Source organism: Canis aureus, chromosome 31, assembly GCF_053574225.1.
Source record: "Canis aureus isolate CA01 chromosome 31, VMU_Caureus_v.1.0, whole genome shotgun sequence".
Classification (NCBI taxonomy): domain Eukaryota; kingdom Metazoa; phylum Chordata; class Mammalia; order Carnivora; family Canidae; genus Canis; species Canis aureus.
In genome coordinates this window covers 39,977,440-40,002,162 of record NC_135641.1, presented here as the reverse complement: position 1 = coordinate 40,002,162, position 24,723 = coordinate 39,977,440, and the positions used below count along the sequence as shown (strand labels likewise).

At 38.3% G+C, this 24,723-nt stretch overlaps 2 protein-coding genes, 1 long non-coding RNA gene and 1 other non-coding gene across 10 annotated transcripts; 2 read left to right on the top strand and 2 right to left on the bottom strand.

Annotated features, from left to right (window-relative positions):
- The first annotated feature begins 344 nt into the window (after positions 1 to 344).
- On the top strand, positions 345 to 13,653 carry EIF5A2 (eukaryotic translation initiation factor 5A2). 6 transcript variants are annotated; one of them, XR_013369731.1, is made up of 6 exons: positions 346 to 486; positions 1,088 to 1,309; positions 1,876 to 1,980; positions 8,211 to 8,298; positions 8,913 to 9,004; positions 9,180 to 13,653. XR_013369731.1 is itself a non-coding variant. In XM_077880320.1 (6 exons), exons 2-5 carry the CDS (start codon positions 1,145 to 1,147, stop codon positions 8,970 to 8,972), a joined length of 462 nt encoding a protein of 153 aa, XP_077736446.1. In that variant the 5' UTR covers positions 353 to 486; positions 1,088 to 1,144; the 3' UTR covers positions 8,973 to 9,004; positions 9,180 to 13,653. The 6 variants fall into 6 exon arrangements, 5 of the variants coding, with proteins under 5 accessions (XP_077736448.1, XP_077736449.1, XP_077736447.1 ...); XM_077880320.1 differs by having other exon boundaries at positions 353 to 486; positions 8,211 to 8,342; XM_077880322.1 differs by lacking the exon at positions 8,913 to 9,004 and having other exon boundaries at positions 345 to 486.
- Positions 7,741 to 7,883, bottom strand: LOC144302795 (small nucleolar RNA SNORA67). The gene has a single exon (XR_013369852.1). It is a non-coding gene; the product is annotated as a small nucleolar RNA SNORA67 (small nucleolar RNA).
- On the bottom strand, positions 11,946 to 21,157 carry LOC144302706 (uncharacterized). The gene is made up of 2 exons (XR_013369733.1): positions 14,859 to 21,157; positions 11,946 to 14,453 (listed from the first exon to the last, which is right to left on the bottom strand). It is a non-coding gene; the product is annotated as an uncharacterized LOC144302706 (long non-coding RNA).
- On the top strand, positions 20,700 to 24,481 carry RPL22L1 (ribosomal protein L22 like 1). Of its 2 annotated transcripts, none has more exons than XM_077880325.1 (4): positions 20,700 to 20,837; positions 22,546 to 22,635; positions 22,803 to 22,924; positions 24,214 to 24,481. In XM_077880325.1, exons 1-4 carry the CDS (start codon positions 20,829 to 20,831, stop codon positions 24,356 to 24,358), a joined length of 366 nt encoding a protein of 121 aa, XP_077736451.1. In that variant the 5' UTR covers positions 20,700 to 20,828; the 3' UTR covers positions 24,359 to 24,481. The 2 variants fall into 2 exon arrangements, with proteins under 2 accessions (XP_077736451.1, XP_077736450.1); XM_077880324.1 differs by lacking the exon at positions 20,700 to 20,837 and adding an exon at positions 21,215 to 21,358.
- Positions 24,482 to 24,723: the final 242 nt, after the last annotated feature.

Below are 24,723 nucleotides of genomic sequence, written 5' to 3'. Positions count from 1 at the left end.
CACCACGCAGGGCAGCCCCGTTGAAGTCGCGTGCGTCGCGCGACCTGAGGCCGTCACGTGACAACCGCCAGGCCCCTGAAGGGCCGGGGCCGCCACGCGCGCGCTCGGGCTCACCGTTGACTCCGACGGGGACCCCGGGCGCCCCGAACCCAGAAGTTCGCAGGCCCTGAGAAAGTGCTCACTTCACGCCGGAAGTGCACTAATCCGCAGCACGTGGGGTTGCCAGGGCGCGCTTCACGTGACGGGGCGGGGCCTCGGGACCCGCGTGGCCAATGGTGGCGCGGGGGGCGGGGCCTGTGACGCGCCGGGACCTATCCCGGAAGTGGGGCTGCGGCGGGGGCGGGCGGGGGCGGGGGCGGGGAGGCCGGGGTGTGGAAAGTGTGGCGGCCCCGCCCCGTCTCCTGGAACCGCCGGGGCCGCCGCCGCCGCAGCTGTAGGGGCCCGCGCCGGTGCGCAGGCGACAGGCTCGCTGTCCCCGGCTGAAAGGTGAGGACGTGGGCGAAGCCGGAGGGGCCGGGACCCCCGAGCGAGGCCGGGCCGGAGCAGGCTGAGCGAGGGAAGGAGGAAGGATGGATGGGGCAGCCGGGGCGCAGGCCCACGCGGGCCGGGCCGGGCCGGGCGGGCCGGGGATGCCGGCAGGACGGAGGGCGGAGCGCGAGCCGGCCGGGGGCCAGGTGCGGCCGCCCAGGTCCCGTTATCCCCATCGTGCGCGGGGACGCGCGGCCTGGGCTGGGCCCCCCGTCGCCGGCTGCCCCTGCGCTGGGACGGCGGGGCCGGGCGGGCTGCCCCCGGGGCGTCTAGCCCCACCGCCGCCCCCACCCCCGCCCCCGCCCCCGCCCCCGCCCCCGCCCCCGCCGAGCCCGCCTGCCACTTCCCTCCTCCGGGTGCAAAAGTTTATAGAGGCCCGAGTTAGAAAGTGCCCACTATTCCCGGGTGGGTGCTCCGCGAATGGGGGCGGGGGCGGGGTGGGGACTGGACCCGCGATGTCTGGCCCGCAGCCTGTCCGAAATGTGATGTCTCCCTGCCTTGCGTGCCCGTTGTTAAAAAAAAAAGCGAACACAAACTTTTTTTTTTTTTTTTTGCATAGTTTCCCTCCCCCCCCCGCCCCCCGCCCCCGAGGAAGCTACGGTCGCCCCAGCCCACCATGGCGGACGAGATCGACTTCACCACTGGAGATGCCGGGGCTTCCAGCACTTACCCTATGCAGTGCTCGGCCCTGCGCAAAAACGGCTTCGTGGTTCTCAAAGGACGACCATGCAAAATAGTGGAAATGTCAACTTCCAAGACCGGAAAGCACGGTCACGCCAAGGTAAGTCAGTGCCCTTCCCCGGTCTCCCTTTGCCTTGCTGTTTTGATCATTTTGTATTCCAGTAGGGAACGTGAGATTTCCATATTTATAACTCGGCAATAATGACTTTTTTTTTTTTTTTTTTCTTGACCACGATTTCTGAGTGACCAGCCATGGCTTTTTGAATACTGAAAGGTAGCATTTCCTTGTTTGGGCCCTTAATAATGTTTCGTTAACCGGTAATGGAAACTTTTTCCTGAATCCCAGTGATTTAGAATACATGTTCTGTTTATGGATGAGAAAACCTGTTCTAACATAACTTCATCTCTCTTACACAGTCTTATAACTGAATTCCTAGACTAGGAATTGGGTCTTGATAGGTCATGAAGCTGTTTCGTTGTTCGCTGCTTCTCAATTCTCTGACCCCTGCTTTTTTTTTTTTTTTTTTTTTAAGAAAATAAAATTAGATGACCTTGGAAGGAGAAAGAATCTGTCATAATCAGCTTTGGTATTGTGCTCTTGTGTGTGTAATGAGTGATATACTTGGCAAAGATTAAACAGGTTTCCTGTTCTCCCTCCTCTGTTAGGTTCACCTTGTCGGAATTGATATTTTCACGGGCAAAAAATATGAAGATATTTGCCCGTCTACTCACAACATGGATGTTCCAAATATTAAGAGAAACGATTATCAAGTGAGTACTAGCTTCCTTTAAAATGGTGTTTTTTGTCTCTTAAAGTTGTAAATGCATTCTACTATCAACAGGAATTCAACAAAACCTGGTAGTAGTTTTGTAGGTTTTTCTAACCAGGTACTAAGCACCACCACCTATCTTAGAAATGGAAAAGAGTGGTATTTAACACTTGTATCTTATCTAGAATTATAGCTGATTTGCTTTTTATTTTGACATTTTTGCATTCTTAAAAAGTTGAACATGTCTTATTATTTCTCAGACCAAGGGACTGCTTATTGTGACTAAGTTCAGTGTTCAGTGAAACTACTAAGCTTTCGTTGTAAAATATTTCCAATTCAGATAACTCCCCCCTGGATATTTTATTTCTTTTCACTTGTCAAGCCTAAGACTTTTAAGAAATCATTGGAATTCATGTTCCCCCAATCAAGTTTGTATATTATTGAATGTGAGTCAGAATTTGATATTCTTAAATAGGGAAGTGAGTTGAAAGTCTTTAATGTAAGGGATAAAGTATACCACCATGGCATATGGTAAAGAAAATACAAAACTATGTAATTGTTTTATTTACATTCAGTGACCATGCTGTGACCTTTTGTTAAATTACAGGTTTAGACTTCCAACTTGTAGTTCCAATTATACATTTGGATAAGTCATGTTTAATGATAGCATTTTGTTGTTTCGGAGTATTGGTGGTAACCAAACCATTGACCTCATAGGATGTGGGACCTCAGATTAATTATAACTAAAGTCTTTATTGTAAGTCTTCAATCTCATCGTCAAGCATACCGTATATAAAACTCTTTTTTGTTCATTTTATGGAGTCAGAAATGCAAGTGTGACACTTAGATTTTCTTCATTCATTTTAAACTGATTTCTTGCTGTACCTTTTATTCTATTATATACATGTTACCATCAACTGCAGTTAACATATGATTTCCTTTTACTTTGTACACATGTAAAAATATTTTTATGTAGTTTTTTTTTTTTTTAAGATTTTATTTATTCATGAGAGACACACACAGAGAGGCAGAGACACAGGCTCCCTGCGTGGAGCCTGATATGGGACTCAATCCCCGGACCTGGGATCATGCCCTGAGCTGAAGGCAGATGCTCAACTGCTGAGCCACCCAGCCGTCCCTATTTTTACATAGTTTTATTCTACTAAGCAGTTGTATATTTTCACTTTCCCACTTGTAAATGTTTTCTAGGTTGCTTTGGAGTCTTTCTAGAAATTTGCATTGCCTTATTATAATAATAGCATATTGAGTTTTTTTAATCAAACAATTTGGGTTTAGATCTGCTCCTGCCACTTTCTAGCTGGATGACCTTGGACAAATTATACAATCTCTCTGAGCCTCAATCTTCCATCTACAAAGGAAGGATAATGGGAGGATTAAGGAGAAAATGTATCCCATAATTACCTTATCGGTAGATATGTACCAAAAAGTAATTCTTTTCTGCTCCCCCCCCCTTTGCCTTCATAAAAATTCCATCTAACCATTCCCTTGTACTTGGAACACCTAATTTAGACATGGCTTATAGTGGGTGCTCAATAAACATTTGTTAAATGCATGTGGGATTATTCAGTGAAGTAAGGATAGTGTAGCTAAGGCTAGGTATAGACTTTTCTTTTACCAAAAAATGGATTTCTGTTTTCATCCTTAACATGTGAATGCTTTGAATGTTCAATATTTATTATATATATATTAATATGTACTTAATACAGAATGCTTTTGCCTTTGGGCATTTCAAAAAGATAGTATCAGTAATTCATATGATTACTACTATGATCAAATTAGCCAGTCATTGTTTGGAGTTCGAGATTTAACAAAAAGGAAAAATTTGGTTTGGGTTTTATTTGGGGATACAGCAGGGTCCAGACTAGGGTGAGGGGAACAAGGTAAGTGAGCACAAAATTTTAAATGAAAACAGGACCACTAACAGTGTCAAGCCAGTGGAGCCTTAGGCAAAAGGAAAAAAATCAGTAATTCAAATTTTGTTTTTATTTAAAATTTTGCCGTTTTGTTCATCATGAAATTTTTGCATTAGTTCTAATTTTAAAATATTTGGTCACTGATGAGTTTTTTTTTGGTGCCACCTTAAATTTTGCACTCAAGACAAGAGCCTCGCTTGCCTCATCCTATCTCAGCCTTTGCTATGTAGTCTACACTATTATGGATAAGAGAATGACTCAAGTCAAACAGGCTAGTTCTGAATCCTTACTTTAATACTAATTATCTGACCTTGATTGGCAAGTTATTTATCCTCTCACCTTTTTTTCTTTGTTTATAAAATGAGGGTAAGAATAATAAACTCCTCATGGGATCATTGTGAGGTTAATGCTTAGAACAGTGCCTGGCACAGTAAATGCTCAGTGATCACATCACTTCGTTATCAAGTCACCATATAATACTTATTTCTGTTCATTTAAAAAAATTAACTCTGTGAGCCTTTTCAGTTATATTTGTTGTGCTGTGGTGGTCTTCATGCACCTATCCACACCAAATAATACAAGGTATGAGCCTGGAGTTGGGAGAAAAAAGTTTCTATCAAAGACAATATTGGACAATTGTCAAATTTGAGTATGGACTATACACTAAATATTTTAACAATAATGCATTTTTTAATTTTGAAAAATAAGCTCATTATATAAGAGTTTGTCTGTCTTAGGAAAACACACTGAAGTATTTATTGCTAAAGAGTCATGATGTTTGAAACATACTCTCAAATGGTTTGGTAAAAAGAAGAAAAGAATAAGAATGTATGTTGTATGCATTTTATGCATTCCCATACACAGAAAAAATGCACATGTGGTTAAATATTAACAATGGGTGAGTCTGGGGAAAAGATATGGGATTTTGATGTATTATTTTTGTAACTTTTCTATGTGTCTGAAAATTTTTAAATAATTTGTGTAAGAAGATCAAATAATTTCCATTATCTAATTTTATTTTTGTATAGTGTAGTTTTGTTTTTGAAAGTTTAATTAAAAAAAAATAAAAAAATTTTTATTTTTATTTCACATAGCAATTTAATAAGATGTTTAATTTTTAAAATATGTTGTTTTATTAGGTTTTTATAATGTCTATACATTTTTTGTTTGAAATGCTCTTTATTTCATCCCACAGTTTAACTTATGAATTCTTAACTCTTTAAAAATAAAATACCACCATTACATAAAGAAATACCAAAGCATCAGTATTATTATTATTATGTTTTTATGTTTCAGTCACTAATGGCAGTGGGAACTTTAAATTCTTTCTTTAAATTGTTAAAAGAGCCAAAATTAGAAAGACCTACCTTATAAGCCTGTCACTAATTGTTTAAAATTATACAATAAATGGTGTTGGGAATACTGGGCAGCCACATGCAAAAGAATGAAACCAGACTATCTTATACAATATACAAAAATTAACTCAAAATGAGTTAAATACTTGAAAGGAAGACCTGAAATCACAAAACTAGAAGGAAATATTGGGGGTAAGCTTCTTGACATTGGTCTTGGCATTAAATTTTTGGATCTGACACCAAAAACAAAGGCAAAGCAAAAATAAACAAGTGGGACTGTATGAAACTAAAAAGCTTCTGTACAAAAAAATAAACCATCAAGATGAAAAGACAATACTGAATGGAAGAAAATATTTGCAAAATATATATTCAATAAGGGGTTAATATCCAAAATATATAAGGAACTCAACAGCAAAAAACCCCAAGCAACTTGATTAAAAAATGGGCAGAGGATCTAAATAGACATTTTTCCAAAGAGATACAGATGGCCAACAGGTACAGAAGATGTTCAACATCACTAATTACCAGGGAACTTAAAATCAAAACCATAATGAGATATCACTTCGTATCTGTTAGAATAGCTATTATCCAAAAGACAAAAAGTAACAAGTGTTGGAGTAGATCTGGAGAAAAAGGAACCTTCATGCAGTGTTACCAGGAATGTAAATTGGTACAGCCACCATGGAAAACAGTTTGGAGGTTCCTCAAAAAAAGTAGAACTACCATATGATCCAAGTATACCACTTCAGGGTATTTATATGAACAAAATGTAAACACTAACTTCAAAAGATATATGCACTCAGATGTTCATTGCAGTATTATTTATAATAGCCAAGATATGAAACAACCTAAATGTCTGTTAATGGATAAATGGGTAAAGAAGATGGGGTATATATACACAGTGGACTACTACTCAGCCATAAAAAAGGAAATGTTGACATTTTCAATAACCTGGATGGAACTTGAAGGTATTATGCTAAGTGAAATAAGTCAAAGAGAGAAAGATAAATGCTGTATGATTTCACTTACATGTGAAATGTAAAAAACAAATGAACAAAAACAAAACTAATAGAGCAGATTAGTGGTCAGTTATTAGGAGGGGGTGGGGATGAGAGAAATGGGTAAAGGGAGTCAGTTGTATGATGACATATGATAACTAGACTTACTGTGGTTGTTGCTTTTTAGTGTCTACAGTGTTTGGTGTGATAAAAAAAAAAAAACAAAACACTATACTTCTGCCTCCACCTCCTTGTTCCCCTCTCCTCTACCAACCACCTTACAAATGTTTGAGTGATGTAAAGATGAATTAAAAGTATTTGTGGTTGTTTTGGAGGATTTTTTTGTTTTGTTTTGAGATTTTAGACATGTGCAAAAGCTGAAATCTCTTGGTGGGGTGTCTGAGGAAAGCCATAGCCAGACTTGGTAGTACCACAGAAGATAGCTTTGAAATCTACCTCTACGGTATGCTTGTGTTATATCATGGTAACTAAAGGGAGGTAAGGATCGTATCTTTGGCCCCTTTTGTGTTTGTCAATGTTAGCATCTTGTATTCTGAATAACTGCCTTTTATAAAATCTGTTAGAAGTATGAGCATACTGATAATGTACATGCTTTTAGAATAAGAGTACAGCCTGTTTCCTCATTCCTATAATAAAAAAATTTAGTGATGTCAAAACTGCCTTTTTGAAGGTTAGACTGAGTTTGTCTCATTAATATCATCAACAAGCTAGTGTTTCTAGCTTCTAATGTTGTTGGTAGCAAACTGAAGACCCAAAATTTTCCATTGATGTTTGTTCATAATCACATTGTAAATTATAAGTTTACAATTAAAGAACACGTTGTAATCATGGAAAACTAAAATTAACTTTATGCCCATGGGAAAAGAGTTTAAATAAGTTACAATCTACCTATGCAGTTGTGAAGTGGTTAAAGAGACTAAGGTAGGTCCATAGTTTCCAATTTGGAAAGATTTCTGAGACATATTGTTAAGTGAAAACAATTTGTTGAAAAATACCTGTAATATCCCTTTTTTTTTTCTTGCTTCAAAAAGTGACATTTATTCAAAGAAAAAAAATGACAAGATGTCCATCCCATGACTCTCTTCCTTCCCCACTCCTGCTCCTCTTTAGCCCCCTATGGACTGAATCCTAGGTAGGGCTAGAGAGCACGGCAGCCCCTCAGATGAGGTCAGCAACATTGAGGAGTATCTATCTCCTCAATGGAGGTGTTGAAGGTGTCAATGTCTTGAAGAGCCCTCCTGTCTTCTGTCACCATGTTAATGGCCACACTCTTACAGCTAGATCATCCATCACTACCGATTTCTAAGGATACAGTTTTCCCTGTTGGTGGGAAGGTCATAGCTGGTGACTAAAGAAACCTGCTGCCCATCCATGGTTCTGGCCTAGATCAAAGGAGAGGACAACTTCGGCATGTGACGGAGAAGGGAGCACAGTCCAGAAGGGATTGAAGTATATGTGTAGGTAGCCAAAGGAAGGCAAAGGAAACAAACATCCCCTCTCCTCCAACAACCTAAAGCATTCCAGATTTTATTCCAAGTTGCTACTTTTCTGAAGATGGGCACAAGCAGGCTCCTTGAAAAGGGAATCGTTTTGGATTCCCATTTATTTTTTCGAAAGCAACTATTTGTATTGTTTACATAAATATAAATTCTTTGGGACATACTATATTTATATGTATATATATGGTTATATATATATGATTATATATATATTTGGGGGAAGGTGGTGTGCAGGAAAGAGTGAACTTACACTTTTAGTCTGTACATCTTTTATGCTTTTATATGTTTAGCATTTTTAAGCACTAGAATATATTAGTGTATTACTGTACCTCTACAATTATTGTGGATTGCAACCTAACTATATAAATATTACAAATAGCCAATATAATCTAATCAGTGCAAATGATACAATTTCTTTTAATAGCTCATATGCATTCAAGATGGTTACCTTTCCCTGCTGACAGAAACTGGTGAAGTTCGTGAGGATCTTAAGCTGCCAGAAGGTGAACTAGGTAAAGAAATAGAAGGAAAATACAATGCAGGTGAAGATGTACAGGTAAAGACCTATGGGGAAATTGCTCTTTATAAAAACTTTGGCCTAAACTAGTTAGCAAAAAATGCCAACTATGAAATGTAGTTTTTAAATACTGCTGAAATTTAGAATGGTCTCTATAAGACAGTTTTCCCGTGATACTCTTAGAGACCCATTACCAAAGAAAGTATCAAAGTTCACTTTTTGATGAGTAGATACTGCCAAACCCAAATCTGTTTTGAGGATCAGCATCTGAATTATTAAGGATGAGAAAGGTTGTTATGGGAATACTAAAGCGTGAAAGTGATTTGCTCTGTCTTTTTGTTATAACTCTCAGAAGTATAACATCTAGCAAGTATTGAGGTATTTATAGCTCTTTTCTCCCTGTTCTTGGAAGTTCTCTTAAAAAAAACCACAATTGAGAAATTTTGCTCTGGAAAACCATAAAGAAAGTAGATTATCTAGTCTTGGAATTCTTCTTTCCAAGGTCAACGTGTATAAAATTTCCACAAATACGAAGCCTATAACAAATTAAATATATCTTATACATGTATTGCCTTCTGAATAACTTTTTGCCTACATTTTGCCTTCTAGGTATCTGTTATGTGTGCAATGAGTGAAGAATATGCTGTAGCCATAAAGCCCTGCAAATAAATGGGAACATCAGGCACGAGCAAAATGTTTAGGTCTGGATCAACCACAGATCTAAAGTTTGGCTCTAAATTGTCACCAAAGCTATGGCCTTCATAAGCAACCTCATTTCTTTTTTAATTGTTTTGAAATTGTGCTGAGTTGGTTTTGCTGGCAATTGTTAATTTAAAATAATCAAGATGTGTAATTCTCTTTTTTTTAATTTTGTAGGTGTCTTTCCTATAACTTTCCTGTGGTTTTCAATGAGTCCAAGAAACTGATAAGATGGCTTCAGCAGATATGATTTGTCTGAGCAAATCATTCCTGAATTTTAGTTGATAAATAAACCAGGGTTTTAAATCAGACAATGTAGCATCTAGTGGTATTGAAGTACCACATTTAAGTTGAATTGTTCTACATTAATTTCACACTTATTATAGAATGAATAGATTATGGATTGGGATTGTCACAGTTTCAGCCTGTGTGTGGCAAGCACAAATCCTTAAATAGATACCATGTTATCAAAAAGTGTCAGTCATCCTAGTAGGCATGTGCAGCCACCTGTATTACCTCAGTCATACTTTTCTTTGCCAAAATTGTTGGAGAACTAAATGTTACCTTATATGTAGTGATTTTGGTACCTGCTTGTGGTTGACAGGCCTTGAACTGTTGGGTGACTATAATATTAGCAAGTCAGATTGTAGCACAGGGAGTTGGTTAGAACTATAGGTCTTTACTGGAGGCCTGTGTATTGGGCATAAAAATAGGAAGTTTCTAGTTATGTTTTTGCTTTTTCCATTTGTTCTCTGTATTTAAAGGAGGGACCTGCTTTATAGGATACTGTGTAGTGCTTTTTATCAATTATGTTGAATAAATTGCTGTTATTTATAATAGTCACTCCTTTCCAACCATTTTTAAGGAGTTTTTTTTTTTGTTGTTCATTTGTTTTTTTACATTAAAATATTTAGTTGTCAGACAAAAAACTGGAAATTCTTACTTTAAATTGTTTTGGCACATTTGTTAAATTTATGTACACTTTTTCTAAAGTGAAATGAAAGTGAATCACGGAAGATGAGTTACTTTATGTGATTATTATTTTACTTATTTTAAGAAGTACATCTATTTTTTCCTGATTGTTATGTACTTAATTAAGTTACTGGTACGAAACAGAACTAAGAAAGAATTCTAGAAATGGAAGTCTTTTAAAAAGTGTTAGGTGACTCAGCTACCTTTCTCTTTAGTCTTTGAATCACGTTTATCTTATTTCCAGGGTTCTAGACATTGTTACAGGGTTTGTGAGGACCTTTGACTCAGTAACAATCATTATATTGAAATGAAACTCATAAAAAAAATCACTATTTCAGTAATACCTTCATTCTCTAAAACAGTATGAGACCTTTCCTATCATTCCTTGAACTCTGAAAGGCCTTTGTTCCTATCATCTAGAGGAAAACATATATGATGCTGTAACTGATCTAATCAGTAACTGAATATAGGCATCAGAAATAGACGATCCTAAAGGTTTTAGTTACTTAATTTGTGCACATTTTTAAATCTTGTATTGATCTCAGCAGATCCATGTGGAGAAGAAATGATATTTTAAGAGAAATGTAAGGAGAGTTCTAAAGCACAAGAAATATTGAGGTTGTAGTTAATCAGTTTAGTGTAACATTTTAGCTTTTGCTCATCTAAAGCACAATTAGAAATTAGGCTAAATTCTTTCCAGTGTTCCGTTTAAGTATCTACTACATACTGCTCTAGTTTTTTTAGTAATCTATACTGTGTGTTTTACTTGTTGCTGGTTGGCATTGTTACCCACAGGAATCCCAGGAAGTTCTCAATCTATGCTGCTTGCTGGTCACTCATATGACCCCAGTTAACCATATTAGTGTTCTGGTTTACTATTAATTCTGGATTAGCATGCCCTCGTTGTTCCTAACTTGTCAAACTTCACATAAATACATTTTCAATTGTGAGGTAAGCATATGTAAATTAAAATAATGCATCTCTATCTTCATACCTTGAATGGCAAAAGCTATTTATGCATAAATATTTTAAGTACTATAATGAAATGTAAATACTCCTCTGATATATAAGTATAGATTTTAAAGATATGGGACTGTTTATTTTCACGTAAGTCAGTACATGTTTCTCTAGAACAAAATATTTCATTTAGTAAAGCTTTATAAATTATATTAAAAGGAAGCAGGTAAACATTTTTTTAACATAGAACAGAAGTGACTTCATTCTTTTTTGACATCAGAAATATTAGACGTTGACTCCTAGTATTTGTTGTACTTTTTTGTAGCAAATGTTAAATATCACAGGTTACCATGTATAGAGTGTAGACTGTCATGTTGATAGATTATGCAATGATACGCTGTTTTTGTCTGCAGGCATTTCACCAATTTATATACAATATTAACAAGTGGAATATTTGTTTGTTTCTAGAGCAACATATTTTCTTTCTACTGTGAAGACTTTGTTATATACCTTATTTGCTACTACAAAGTTGTATACCCTCTGAAATTGATCAAATCATTGCTACTTTGACTTAGCATTTGCATCATAAACATAATTATGATGTTTCTTTCATTCTCCCCTCCAAGGGCTGTCTGTCACTTGAAATTGTTGCTAACCAAGCTCTTGAATCCGTTACCATTTATGGTACAAAATTCTGTACCAGTGCTTTGTAACAATTACCAAAACTCTCCTGCAGCCAGAGCATGATACCTTTAATAAGAGATGCTGTAATAAAATGTCTAGGCTATAAAATTTGGGGACACAATTTTTCAGTATAGCACAATGTGAGTGTGTGCATATGCACACATAGCTTTGTATGTTTGTTCTTTTTACAAAGTCCTTCCAACTCTTTAAAGTACTGTAGTCTGGTAGTGCCTCAAATGTTGGTAACTTTTTTTTTAATTTACAACTTTTCCAGAATTTGTTTTTGTAACTTTAAAGTTTCTCAATTAGATTATTTCTAGTTGAGCTGTAATTTGAATGCATTGTTCTCAGGGCTGTTTGTGCTAAGAGCTGAAGTTGCAGTATTTTAAAGCTAACTGCCTGAAAGTATATTGCAAAAATTTCCCAAATTGTAGTACAATGATACATGCAAATAAAAAAATCCTTACCATCCACATACTTAACCCATATGCTAAGCATTAAAGGAAAAAAAAATGGGAACATTGGTAACATCTATACTGGAATCTTGCCATATTTTTTTCATTTTAGAATAGAATTTGTTAGTCTTATCTTAAACCCAAACCTTAATGATGTATCTGAAAGCATTCCTTTGGCATGGACCCCAAAGATAGTTTTTAGAGCCAGACAAAGATGTAGTGGTTCTCAAACATATTTAGGGATAACAGATAAAAAATTCGTAATGCTCTTTTGGGTACACGAAAATGTTTACATACTGAATTCTATAATATGAACTGGAAACAAATTTACTATGAGAAAATGTGGCTCTTAAGCAATATAAGAGCAAACTATAAGCATATTTCCATAAACCGTACATTATATTGAACTGATCAACAGTTTAAAATTTTCTAACTTTACTTAGGCATAATATTTTATAGTTTTTAAGCCTTTTTTCTCCTAGCATTCAGACAAGTAACAGACAACAAAGGCTTATGAAAAATTTATTGTGGAAAAATGTTAAAATTGAGAAAATTCAATCTATTAACTTTAATCCATTAAATTTTTTCCCCTGAATTGGATATATGGCTTCATTATTTGATTTTAGTAGGGAACATTTGGATTTAGCTTATGGAACACAGATGTTCTGTGAGAACATGACTTGAAGTCACTATATAATTTAATGTTTCTCCATTAAGTATACATCTGGACATCAACTTAACTACCAAGTGAGTTCAAGTGCCTGAACTGAAAAGTGCTGTCTACATCTAATTAGCATGTTTTCCTTATGTGAAAGATGCATCTTTTAGCAATGCATATCAGGCTTTCACCTACTAGAAACATACTTGTTGCCAACCTTTTACCAACCACGACTATTCCTCTCGCCTTAGAATTGAGTGAAACCTATTTTACAATTGAGGGAGAGGTTCTTTTATTTATATGAAGCCCCTAAAACCATTCCTTGGTATTGGTAGATTTAGGATTAACTTAGTTTGAGATTATATTTTTTAAAAACTCTGGACACTAAACTATATTCAGTGATGACTGTACAGCTTGTCATAAGTCATAATTGTGATCTTTCTTGAGAGGAATTCTTTACACCTACTATAAATAAGCACTCTTGTGTTTGTTACAAAATATAATGCAAATTACTAGTTCCATGCTAGTATAATGAAAATTACTAGTCCCATATGATTATATCCCTGTAATCTCCTCTCCAAAAAGGAAATAGTTGAAATGGCATTGTCTAATCTAGTGGCACTTTATTAGTAACACATTTTGTTTGTTTTAGGTATTAGGAGAATTCTTGCTTTTATCTACAGAGACTCATGTTTTAGCTAAAACTTTAAAATCATAAGATCTGTAGTATGGATATTATAATTGTGCATTTTACATTTCAAAAATGGGTAAAATTCAAATGTTGTCTTTGGCTACACTAAATTACTGAACTCCTTTACATTATAGATGATGAACATCAATTATAACTTTTTGTTACATTACAATATATTTGTCTGGTAACTTCATCAGTTATATTAAATAAAATAAAGTTAACTTAACAACTTGCCTTATTCTTGTACACATACATTCCTAAAACCATCTTCATACTAGAAAACAGTATGGATTAATGTGTTTAGCACTATTAAAAGAAAATTTAACTTGTTTTTACCATGTTTTTATAGCTCAATCCTTACTAGAGAGCACCCCAGCTTTGTGGCTGTGAATGTTAATTTTTAAATTTTAGTTCTAGATTTGGGCACAGTTTTGTTTTAATTTTTAAGTTAATAGTTTAAAATATGTAAAATTGTCCCATGGTTCAAAATTCTATAGTTACAAGAGTAAAAACATATTCCCATCTTCATCCTTTTCCTCCCATTCTTCCAGAGAATGCAAGAGCAGTTAAGTGTCCCTCCCCTCCCCCTGACCTCCCAGACTCTGAAACATTGCTTCTCTGCCAGCATTGCTGTTCTCTTTCCACAGTGATGTGAATGGTGTGATGAGTCCCTGAAGCAAACTTCTCATCCTTTTTCCAATTCTATGTGTAATCAACAGTGTCTGGATAGTTTCATCCCTAGACGGCTCAACTGTTTCTTCCTTTTACACACTGTACCATTCTAGAATATTTCCCACTCCAACATGTGAACCATGCCAAAAGACTACCAGAACAGTTATAACCTCATATCCATGGCTAGGATTATTGATATCCATACCCTTCCAAATCCAGTGAGATAATTGTGCAATAAACAAAGTACCAGATTAGTCTTCCAGTTCTTAGTCCCACTCTTCTTCTTCTTCTTCTTCTTTTTTTTTTTTTTTTTTTTTTTGGCCATTTGTAAATACCAGTAGCTTGGTCTCCCAGAGGGACGCCTGGGAGGAAAAGAAAAAGAGTGAAAAGGCTGATTATTTGTTAGGTGTCAGCATGTCTTAATCTCCCCAACTCCATCTCTAACCTTATAATTAAGTATTCTATCCAAATAGGAGGTATCCTGTAGAATTGCCTCATTTAGAACTCATACTATCTATCTAAAGTGTGTGTTCCACTGGAAATTTAAAACATCTATAAGCATACCTCAGAGATATTGCAGGTTTGGTTCTAGAACATTGGAATAAAACGAATATCAAAACAAAGGGAGTCAAATGAAATTTTCGGTTTCCTAGTACATACAAAGTTACTTTTACATTATGCTGTAGTATGTTAAGTGTGCAATTGCATTATATCTAAAAAGGCAATGTACATACGTGAATTTAAAAATATCGCTAAAAAATGCTAACCATCATCTGAGCTTTCAACAAGTCATAGTCCTTTTTGTTGGTGAGTTTTCCTCGATGTTGATTGGCTACTGACTGATCAAGGTGGTGGTTCCTGAAGGTTGCGTGGCCGTGGCAATTTCTTAAAATGAGGCAACAGTGAAATTGTCTGATCAATTGATCAATTACTCCTTTCATAAACTATTTCTCTAAGGCATGCAATACTTGGGATAGCATTTTACCCGCAATAGAACTTCCTTCAAAATTGGAGTCGATCCTCTCAAACATCAAACACTGCCATTACTGTAGCAAGTAAGTTTATGTTATATTCTAAATCCTTTGTGTCATTTCAGTAATCTTCATAGCATCTTCACAAGAAGTAGATTCCATGTCAAGAAACTCATTTTCCTTCCTCATCCATAAACAACACCCAATCCATTAAAGTTTTATGAGATTTTTGCAATTCAAATACTATAATAATGAAAAAGTGTGAAATATTGTGAAAATTACCAAAATGTGACATAGAGATATGAAGTAAGCAGATGGTGTTGGAAAAAATGATAGACTTGCTGGGCTAAAGAGTTGCTATGACCTTCAATTTGAAAGAAAAAAATCTGTGAAATGCAATAGAGCAAAGTACAAGATAAGGTGTGCCAATATTCTCATGATACATTCAGCAGGATCAGTTGCAACCGGTGGGTGTGTATGGGCTAAAAAGAACTTACCTACAAGGTTACATCATTAATCCGTTGTCCTATTTTGAGATTTATTTCTGGATCCAGTCAAAATAACTTTGGGGCCACACTCATGGGCACATCCCAGCATCACAATGACTTGTGTCCCAGTGTTTTGGAGGCCCCCCAAAAGCTTGGAAACCTTAGTTAGTGAGATTCTAATTAGGAGAATGGAAGCTCACCTACTTAACACTGATAGTATGTCTGCCCTTCTTTGTTCACAATTATGTATATGAGTTTCACTTAAAACTGCTTTCCTCCTAGTTCGTTTTAATTGCTGTGCAATCAATGAAATAAATCTTTTGGAGATTTTACATACATATCACTAATAACAGCCTGATATTAGAAAATATACCTTCCTTTAGAGGCAAATGAACTTTCAGAATAAATATTTAGGACACAAAGAAAGCAGTTTCTATAAGGTGGAAATATTTAAAATAGCACACATATCAATTCCAAGATAAATGAATGCAAAGGATAGGCAGAGAACACCATAAACATGGATAGCATTGTTGGTTGAAAAACAAAATTGTAAAATAAGAAAACTCTTCTACCTGGAAATTTAAAAACCTGTTGTTACATAATCCTATGTTGAAAGGGGAACTACAAACAGAAGAAATTCCTGAAATATAATGATGGTAAAAACACTATATATCAGAATCTATAGAAAGCAGTAAAAAAAATATGTAGCCTTAACATCTGTATCAATAAAAATGAAAGAATAAACATAAGTGACATTAAAGTCATAAATCAAACAACTAGAAAATAACAGCAAAATAAACCAAAAGAGAGCACAAGAAATGATACAGATGAAATAAGAAATTAGTAGGGTGAATAGAAAAATAGCACATTAAAAAAATAAAATTCTGGTCCTTTGAAAAATTAACAAAAGAACAAACCCCTGACCAATTTCTTTAAGGTGGAGGAAAAATACACAAATATAAAAAAATGAGAAATAATAAGAGGAATGGCTACTAATGCTGAGGAAATAAAAAACCAAAAAATTTTATTCAAATAAATTTGAAAACCTAAATGATACAATTTCTTAGGAAAATGTGGCTATTAGAATCAATCTCAGTAGAAATAGAAAGCCTAAACAGAACAATTTTAATAAAAGAAATAAATGAAAAGGTTAGCAAGAAACATCCCATAAAGATTTATAGATGTAGATATAGATGGAGAGAGAGGAAAAACAAATGATAAACTAATAGGGCAAAATGTTAATAATAGGTAAAAAATATGGATAAAAGATATATAGACACATGTATGTATTTATGTATACTTTGTCCAGATTTTTCTGTATTTATATGTGTCTGTGTTCTTTGAACTATTTTCATAATTTTTACAATTTTAGGTACAGTAATTATTTCTTAATAGTTTTTTAATTCAGAAAACATATAGTGCCATCTAATTTTTACAAATGAATATAATTACCTGTGTAATCTAAATGATTTATATTTATACATACACATTCACAGACATGCATGCCCCCCAAAGCATTAAATAGCTATTTCCAAACAGGTGGGATTTTAGATATTTTTATGCATTATCTTTTTTGCTTCTTTTTATTTCTTTTCATGAGCTTTTCTTTTGGCTTAAGATAATAATTTCATTAATTTGAGTTTTCTAAAGCATTGTTTATAATAGTGTAAGAGTAGAAATAATTTAAATGGCCACCAATAGATGGATGACCAAGCTAAAAATAACAAGATAAAAATGACAAAAATTAATGAAAAAAAGATACTTATTCTCATTTTAAAATTTGATCTATTCAGAATTCCTGTGGAAAATCTTATTTCTGAAATTGTAATTGTTAGAAATAATAAAAAAACAATCACTGAAGTTTTTCCTAAATACAGAGAAAAGACGCATTGAAGCAAGCATAAATCTTAATCATAGTTTTTAATGCTTTCTAAACAAATTAGTAAAGGAAGAACAAGCAGCAGTAACTTCAGTTCCTATTTCCCCTATCTGGTACTGTTAACTTTCATTTATGATTATTTAACAAAGAACATTCAAGGTTGGAGGAGTTAAAAGCAATACTCTTTGGTGGTAATAAGGTTCTCTCAGTGCCTCATTGTTTGCACAGAGGGCTGAACACATCCTTTGTCAACGCTGTGCAGTTTGCTTTCATGGGATTGTTTGTGCTACCATGTTATTTGAGTATTAGTTTTCTGGAGATGGGTAGTGCTTTTTTATGTTGCATTCTAAGTAATTTCCCATTCCTTAATTTTCTCTGCAGCTTGGTTACTCTCCTGTTTAACACATCCACTCTCTCTGAGGTTTTCTATTTTTAATTTCTAGAACTTTTCTTTTAGTCCTGGCCAATTTGATTGTTCCTGTTTCCCTTACCATATTTTACATACTTTTAGCTTTTAAATATATTCAAGACACTTATTTTATATTCTTTATAATTCCAATATATATTGGTCTGGCTTATAGGTTTTGGGGAGGTTGATTTTCATTCATAGTGGCTTGTTTTCCTATGTGTGTAGTGACTTAAAAAAAAATGTCAGCTCATATTTCTGTAAGTTTATCACAGGGGATCCTTTGTGCTTGGATCAAAAGTGCATTTCTCCAGACAGCATCTGCACTTGCTTCTGCCTAGCACTACCGGTCCAAGCACACTTTTAGGTTAGCTTTTTCATGCTATTTGGGCAGAGCTAATCCTAGTCCCAAATTTATATGAACATGCCTTGTCATTTCTGCCTCCAGAAGTTTTTACTTTCCACCAACTTAATCACACATTAGAAATTATGTATAAAACTGTGTTTCAGCCAGTTTTTTTAAGGTGGCTACATATGGAGGAGTTTCTCTGTGAATTTGATCTGCCATATTGTCCTTCTATAATTTGATTTGTTCAAGCTCCAGAATCATGTAGATCAAATGACTGAAGTTTATATTAGAAATATATCTATCATTTATTATAGTATATTTGAATAACTGGAAAGGCAACTTCTCCTTATTGTTCTACATTGTCTTGACTCTTTCCAGAATTTAATTCATGTTTTAAAATCCATTGTCAAAATAAAAATATCTGGGAGAAGGGTGTTGACAGACAGGCATTGTGTTCAGACTGTGTGTGTAAAATTTGGGAAGCACATTTCTAGTTAATATTCTTGTTAGGGTTTTCCCCCCAATTTGGAGACATCTTGTTTTTTTCCATTATAGTTTCTACCTAGTTATTTTGAGATTACTAGCTATTTTGAAACACGTTTTTAATATCTCCTTTGTACTTAACAGCTCTTAACAATTTTTGTTTTGGTCATAACATGGAAGTCTGCCAAAAACAACGGAAATAAAATAGTGCCTCAATTAATGGCTTATTTTCAAAATACCCAATAGTGAAAGGATCATTTCTGCTCTGCAGCCTGAGGAGCCCTCGAGTAGAAAATGCCAATTGCATTCCCCGCCCCCACCCCCCCTTAATGTTTGGAAAACAAGTGGAATTATTATGGTTCTTGAAGTAAACCACCAAAGATACCTTCTTGAAATGGATCTTCCCCAGGAATTCAATACCTCTATTCAGACCCCACACATTAAATGCTTCATTAAAGCATAGTTTCTAGTATTACTAACTGCAGTCATAAAAGATAATAGGTGGTTGTCACTTTCTTGGTTCACTCTCCAAATTAACAAAAGTCCACTCCATCCCTATCCCTGACCCCCCAGTATGAGAGTTTCACCTCCATAAAAAGAAAAAAAATGAGAAACATGTCACTTTTCTGATTTGATGTCAACCTCCAATTCTTCAAAGTTCAAAAGCTATTTTCTGCGCAGCCCCGGTGGCCCAGTGGTTTAGCACCTTCAGCGGGTCGTGTAATCCTTGTGACCAGGGATCGAGTCCCACGTTGGATTCCCTGCATGGAGCCTGCTTCTCCCTCTGCCTGTGTCTCTGCCTCTCTCTCTTTGTGTGTCTCTCATGAATAAATAAATAAAATCTTAAAAAAAAAAAAAAAGCTATTTTCTCCTTTGGCCACCCTCCCCCCACCCCACCCCCGTGGTTAGTCTATCTTAGGTCTCAGCAAACATCCGTTGAATTTTAACCGCGAAGCGTTTGGGATGGAAGTCAAGAGTCCTCGGGTGTCATGAGCACGGTATGGAGGTGCACACAGGGGTGTCTTTCCATAACGGCAGCTTTATTCAGTCACAAGGGCAAGGGCAACATAAATACAAAGCGAGTTCAGGATTCCAAACTCAATGCCACTTCCTTAGTGTTCCACTTCAGTTTCTTACACAACATCACGCAGAGCACAAGAGAGAATCACATACCAAGATAAAACATAGGGGCTAGGAAGCCAGGGAAGCAAGCTCGCAGTCGTGTCGTGAGCGTGCAGTTGAGACAGGGCCTCCCTCCGGTCTGGGTCAGCTCTGAGCACCTGCTGCCCACGATGTTTAACGAGCGAAGAAGGATCTCTGTGCGATCCCAAGGCCATCCGGGCAGGGCCTCCGGGGCGGCTGCCGTTTCCATGCGGTCAGAGGGGAAAGGGTCTGCATCCCTTTGCAGCAGGTCTTGCCAGTTTGCTGCAAAAAATCTTCCCTTTTCAAAGGCGTCGGATCAGTGTGGGGCCTTTGCAGGCCTCCTGTGGGGGGGCACCAGCTCGGGGCACCAGCTCGGGGCCTGCGGGGCCCCGTCTTGGCTGCTTACACGGCGGCCTGACCTGGGTCCTGTTGCACAGCAGTGACTCCACCTTCGTTGCTGCGCAGGCTTGACTAACGCCCATGAGAAGATCGAATCCTCCTCCACAAGTGAGCGATACGTTTGCTTTGGTTTCAAGACTTTTCTTCCCCCCGCAAGCACCGAGTTTATCTTTTGCTTCCCCGAAAAGCGTCGTTTCCAACATCCGGGAACCTCGTAAAGCCGTGGAGACGACTTCTTCGCCCTCGGACCCGAAGGCCCTGTCCGGCCCCGGACGGAGGGAAGGCCTCTGGGCCCTGCGCCGAAGACGAGTCGCCCATCCCTCGGCGGCGTCGATGCGGGGGCGCGGGGAACCTCCGAGGTCAGGGCGCGGCCGTCGTCAAGGGCGGGAAACCCCGAACCACCCCCCACGGCCGCCCGCCCGCGCGCCCGCACCCGGCGGCTCCCGAGGCTCGTCCTCCCGCTCTCACGCCCCCGGGGCCCTGCGTCGCGGGGCCTCCCCACGCTCTCTTCCGGGAGGAGGCGGGGCTACGCTCCCGGCGCGTGACGCAGCACGTTCCGGTATAAATACGAGGCGCGCGGCCGCGGCTTCCTCTTCCGATCGCCGAGCCGGCTTCCAAGATGGCGCCGGTGAGTGCGCGTGGGTTTCCGTGGGCGCTTGAGACCACCCGCGCGGGGTAGAGGGAGGTTTTGCGTCTGGCGAGTTGGGGGAAAACCTATCATTTGAGGCAAAGGGAGGGGAGGAGGGGTGGCCGGGTCGGGGGCACGAGAAGGTTGAGTGGTGGTGGCCGAGACGCCTGGCGGCTGCCACGCTGTCGAGCACAGTTGGCCTAGGATGGTGGGTGGCGGGGGCCGCGCGAGGAAGGAGGAGGCCCGACGGCCGGCGGGGCGGGGGGCAGCGCGGGGCCGCGTCTCCGTGCGGGTGCGGGTGCCGGCCCCGGCCCGGGGGTGCGCGCGCCGCAAAGGACGCTGGGTAGTCGGGCCGGTCCGGGCGGGGGCGCCTCGGAGCTGCGCGGTTCCCTCGTGAACGAATCTCTCTACAACGAAGAAAGTCACGACCCGCAGATCCAGGAGGTTTTATTTGTATTCACTGATTATCAAGGGGGTCAGCCAGAAAGATGCTAACTCCAGCCCACAGGGGATCTGCAAAGGTAGGTGTATGTCGCCAATTTACCAGTTCTAGGATTTCGGGTTTTTTTTTTTTTTTTTTTTTTTTTCTTCTTTGGTACAAGTTATTCGGCTCCCTGAAAGCTCACTTGTTACTACCTGGTGTCCATTCGGGTGGGTATGACTTGGAATTGTATCCTCTGATGGTGACCTGGTTGTCTGCAGCATGTTGTCCGAATGTATGTTGGCAGTAGCTGCAGCAGCATTTAACTTGGCCTAGCCCGGTTATGTGCATCGGGCTAAGTTTGGGGTGTGGAAGACTAAAGTATGCATGTTTTTTAAATTAAAAAAAAAAAAAAAAAGGCAGCCCGGGTGGTTCAGCGGTTTAGCGCCGCCTTCTGCTCAGGGCGTGATCCTGGGGACCCGGGATCGAGTCCCACGTCGGGCTCCCTGCAGAGAGCCTGCTTCTCCCTCTGCCTGTGTCTCTGCCTCTCCCTGTCTGTCATGAATAGATAAAATCTTTTAAAAATAAAAAAATAAATTTTTTAAAAAAGTTTACAAGACTTAAGGTACAACACTACCACCCCCCAGCCTAGAACGATATAAGGATTTCATTCTCTAGACTTGAATGGTTAGAATTTCCTATTCTGGCCTGTAATCCAACTTGGCAAGCCGAGGTACCCTACCTGTGTCCCACAGGGCCTGACCTGCAGTAAAAGGGTACCTGGTAACTTAAGATTGAACGTCGGTGGTCTGGAAAATACTAATAAAGGCCGTGACACTTCTCTTGATGAGTGAGACAGAATGGGCTTGATTAGAGGTTCGAACCAACCCCAGGTGGTGTTCAGTTTGAATATACAGAAAAGTTAATACGAGTCTTTGAGAGTTTCTGGTGAGAGGAACTTAAGAGTAGCTTGCCACATGCTTTAAGCTCTCTTGAGTTTTGCACTTTTGAGACACTTAGATGGGGCACAGTGGAAATTCCCGTTGGGTTCACAAAAACCCGGGTTAAACCATATTGAGTGTACCCCTTCTCAGACAGGACCGCCTGGCTAAGAAAAGGGGTATATATCCAATAGATATTTAGCAATTTTTTAGGATTTTGCACTATTTCATATATATATATATATATATATAGAACATTGTACATCTTTGGACTGATACAGATTTTAAAGTTTTGTATATACATGGAGTAAACTGAGTAGTTACAGTTATGTTACTTCTGTAACAGAAAGACAAGAAGCCTAAGAAGTCAACCTGGAAGTTTAACTTGGACCTTACCCATCCAGTAGAAGATGGAATTTTTGATTCTGGAAATTTTGTAAGTATCCCTCTACTCAGCTTGTTTTTATCATTGTAATAGAGTTCTTAATGAAATAAGTGTGTAATATTTGATTTTAACCTGAGCTCTATTCCTAGGGTACCTTCCCTAGTGAATATCTAGGGTTTTCTTCCCTAGTTTTGCATTTTTTCTCTGTTGTAAAATAGGAGCAGTTTCTCCGGGAGAAGGTTAAAGTCAATGGAAAAACTGGAAATCTGGGGAATGTTGTTCACATTGAACGCTTCAAGAATAAAATCACGGTAGTTTCTGAGAAACAGTTCTCTAAAAGGTTGGTATTTGTTTCCTGTAATACTAACAAACTTTAACAATGTTAGATGTTTTAATATTAGAATATGTTGTAAGAAACATGTCTAATGTGTAACATGAAACTAATGTCCCAAATTAAATAATATGTTTTCTTATATGTATTTTTAAGGCTTTAATGGTGTATGTAGTAGAGGCAGCCAGTGAAAGGTAAAGTCTATTTTGCCAGTTTTAGTCTAATTTATTCAACAGATATTAAGTACTAACATGAAAGCACTCTTGTAGGACCAGATAGCCAAGCAGGCAAGTACCTACCACTAAGGAGCTTGAATTAGTGGAAAGAGACCATGAAATGTGATACTAAGTAGTTGTAAGTGCTGTGTAAATGTATAAAGAGGATTTCAGGGTTCATGTTTTTAGTAAGATGCTCAAGGAAATCATGAAGTGCTGGAGTGAGACATGCAACTTAGAGAATTAATAATTGTAACTGGAAAAGATTGATGGTAGAAGCTGACAGCTGTGGACCTATTGTGAGGACAGGTGCACTGGTGGTGGCTTGGACTGAAACAGCAGTGCATGTTAGCTGTGTGGTTATGAGTTCATCATTAGGGATCCAGGGATGAAAGGTAATGCTAGGAAGCATCTTATCTCAGACATGCACATAATTATAAAATGCAATGCTGTAATTGCTGTGGCGAAGGTAGAGATAGGGCATAAGAATTTGCAGAGAACCTGAGATGAGCAGTGTCAGGCTGTGGAATGAGGGAACAGCATTAAGAAAGGACAGGGAAGCTTGAGGAATGGGTGGTAGTTCAGAATTGCCGTAAAGTGTAAATGGAAGAGAATGGCTGGAATGATGAAATTAGACCGTGCTGAAAGCTTTTTATAAGAATTGAGCCATATGCTAGTTCTAAGTGTGTCAATAACTTTGAACTTCTAAACGGGTTCAGCCCTCTTAATAGGTTTCCTTTTGTTGATTGATCATAGGATTGAGATAGGGAGGTTGATAGTGGTGATAGGAAGGTAATCTGGTTATGGTAGTAAAACTGAAGAGAAGCTACTATTGGTCTTTGTATCTTCAACAAAAAGGATGTTTATTTTAGGGAGATGAGAGAATAGTTTGTAGGGCATCAGCTGATTGTAACTTGGTTTGAGAGGCTACCTTATTCTCATATTCCCAGCAACCTTGCACAATGCATGATACAAATATTTTGGGGGAACATTCAAGATGAATACAGTTGCATATCTTCTATATTATCTTTTGCATCGTAAATACCGTATTTCTTAATGAAATTCATGTTTTTATTTTAAAAGGTATTTGAAATATCTTACCAAGAAATACCTTAAGAAAAACAATCTTCGTGATTGGCTTCGTGTGGTTGCATCTGACAAAGAGACTTACGAACTTCGTTATTTCCAAATTAGTCAAGATGAAGATGAATCTGAGTCTGAAGACTAGTGAGGCTGCCCCTTACAGGGCTTTGCTTCCTAAGAAAATAAATGTAGCATGCAAAAGAAAGAAACAACTAGAAATGGACTTTTAGTTTATTGGTGAATTGAATAAAAAGCATTATACTGTGTATCTTAAGCGCCTGCTTCTTTTAAGTGTATGCTGTTTATATGACTCCTGGAGTCCCGGGATCAAGTACCACCTCTGGCTCCCCTCGAGGAGCCTGCTTCTCCCTCTGCCTATGGTGTCTTCTGCCTCTCTGCATTTCTCATGAATAAATAAAATCTATTTTTCTGAAAAAAAGTGGTCATGTATCACTTAGTTCTCGGTGGATGGGCCCCCTTCCCCCAAATAAAATGGCCTTTGAGTGAGGT

Coding starts and splice junctions, on each gene's coding strand:
- RPL22L1 (XM_077880324.1), top strand. CDS start 21,326: ATGCTAACTCCAGCCCACAGGGGATCTGCAAAG. Junction 21,359..22,545: donor CCCACAGGGGATCTGCAAAG/GTAGGTGTATGT, acceptor CTTCTGTAACAG/AAAGACAAGAAGCCTAAGAA. Junction 22,925..24,213: donor GAGAAACAGTTCTCTAAAAG/GTTGGTATTTGT, acceptor TTATTTTAAAAG/GTATTTGAAATATCTTACCA.
- EIF5A2 (XM_077880320.1), top strand. CDS start 1,145: ATGGCGGACGAGATCGACTTCACCACTGGAGATGCCGGGGCTTCCAGC. Junction 1,310..1,875: donor GAAAGCACGGTCACGCCAAG/GTAAGTCAGTGC, acceptor CTCCTCTGTTAG/GTTCACCTTGTCGGAATTGA. Junction 1,981..8,210: donor TTAAGAGAAACGATTATCAA/GTGAGTACTAGC, acceptor TTCTTTTAATAG/CTCATATGCATTCAAGATGG.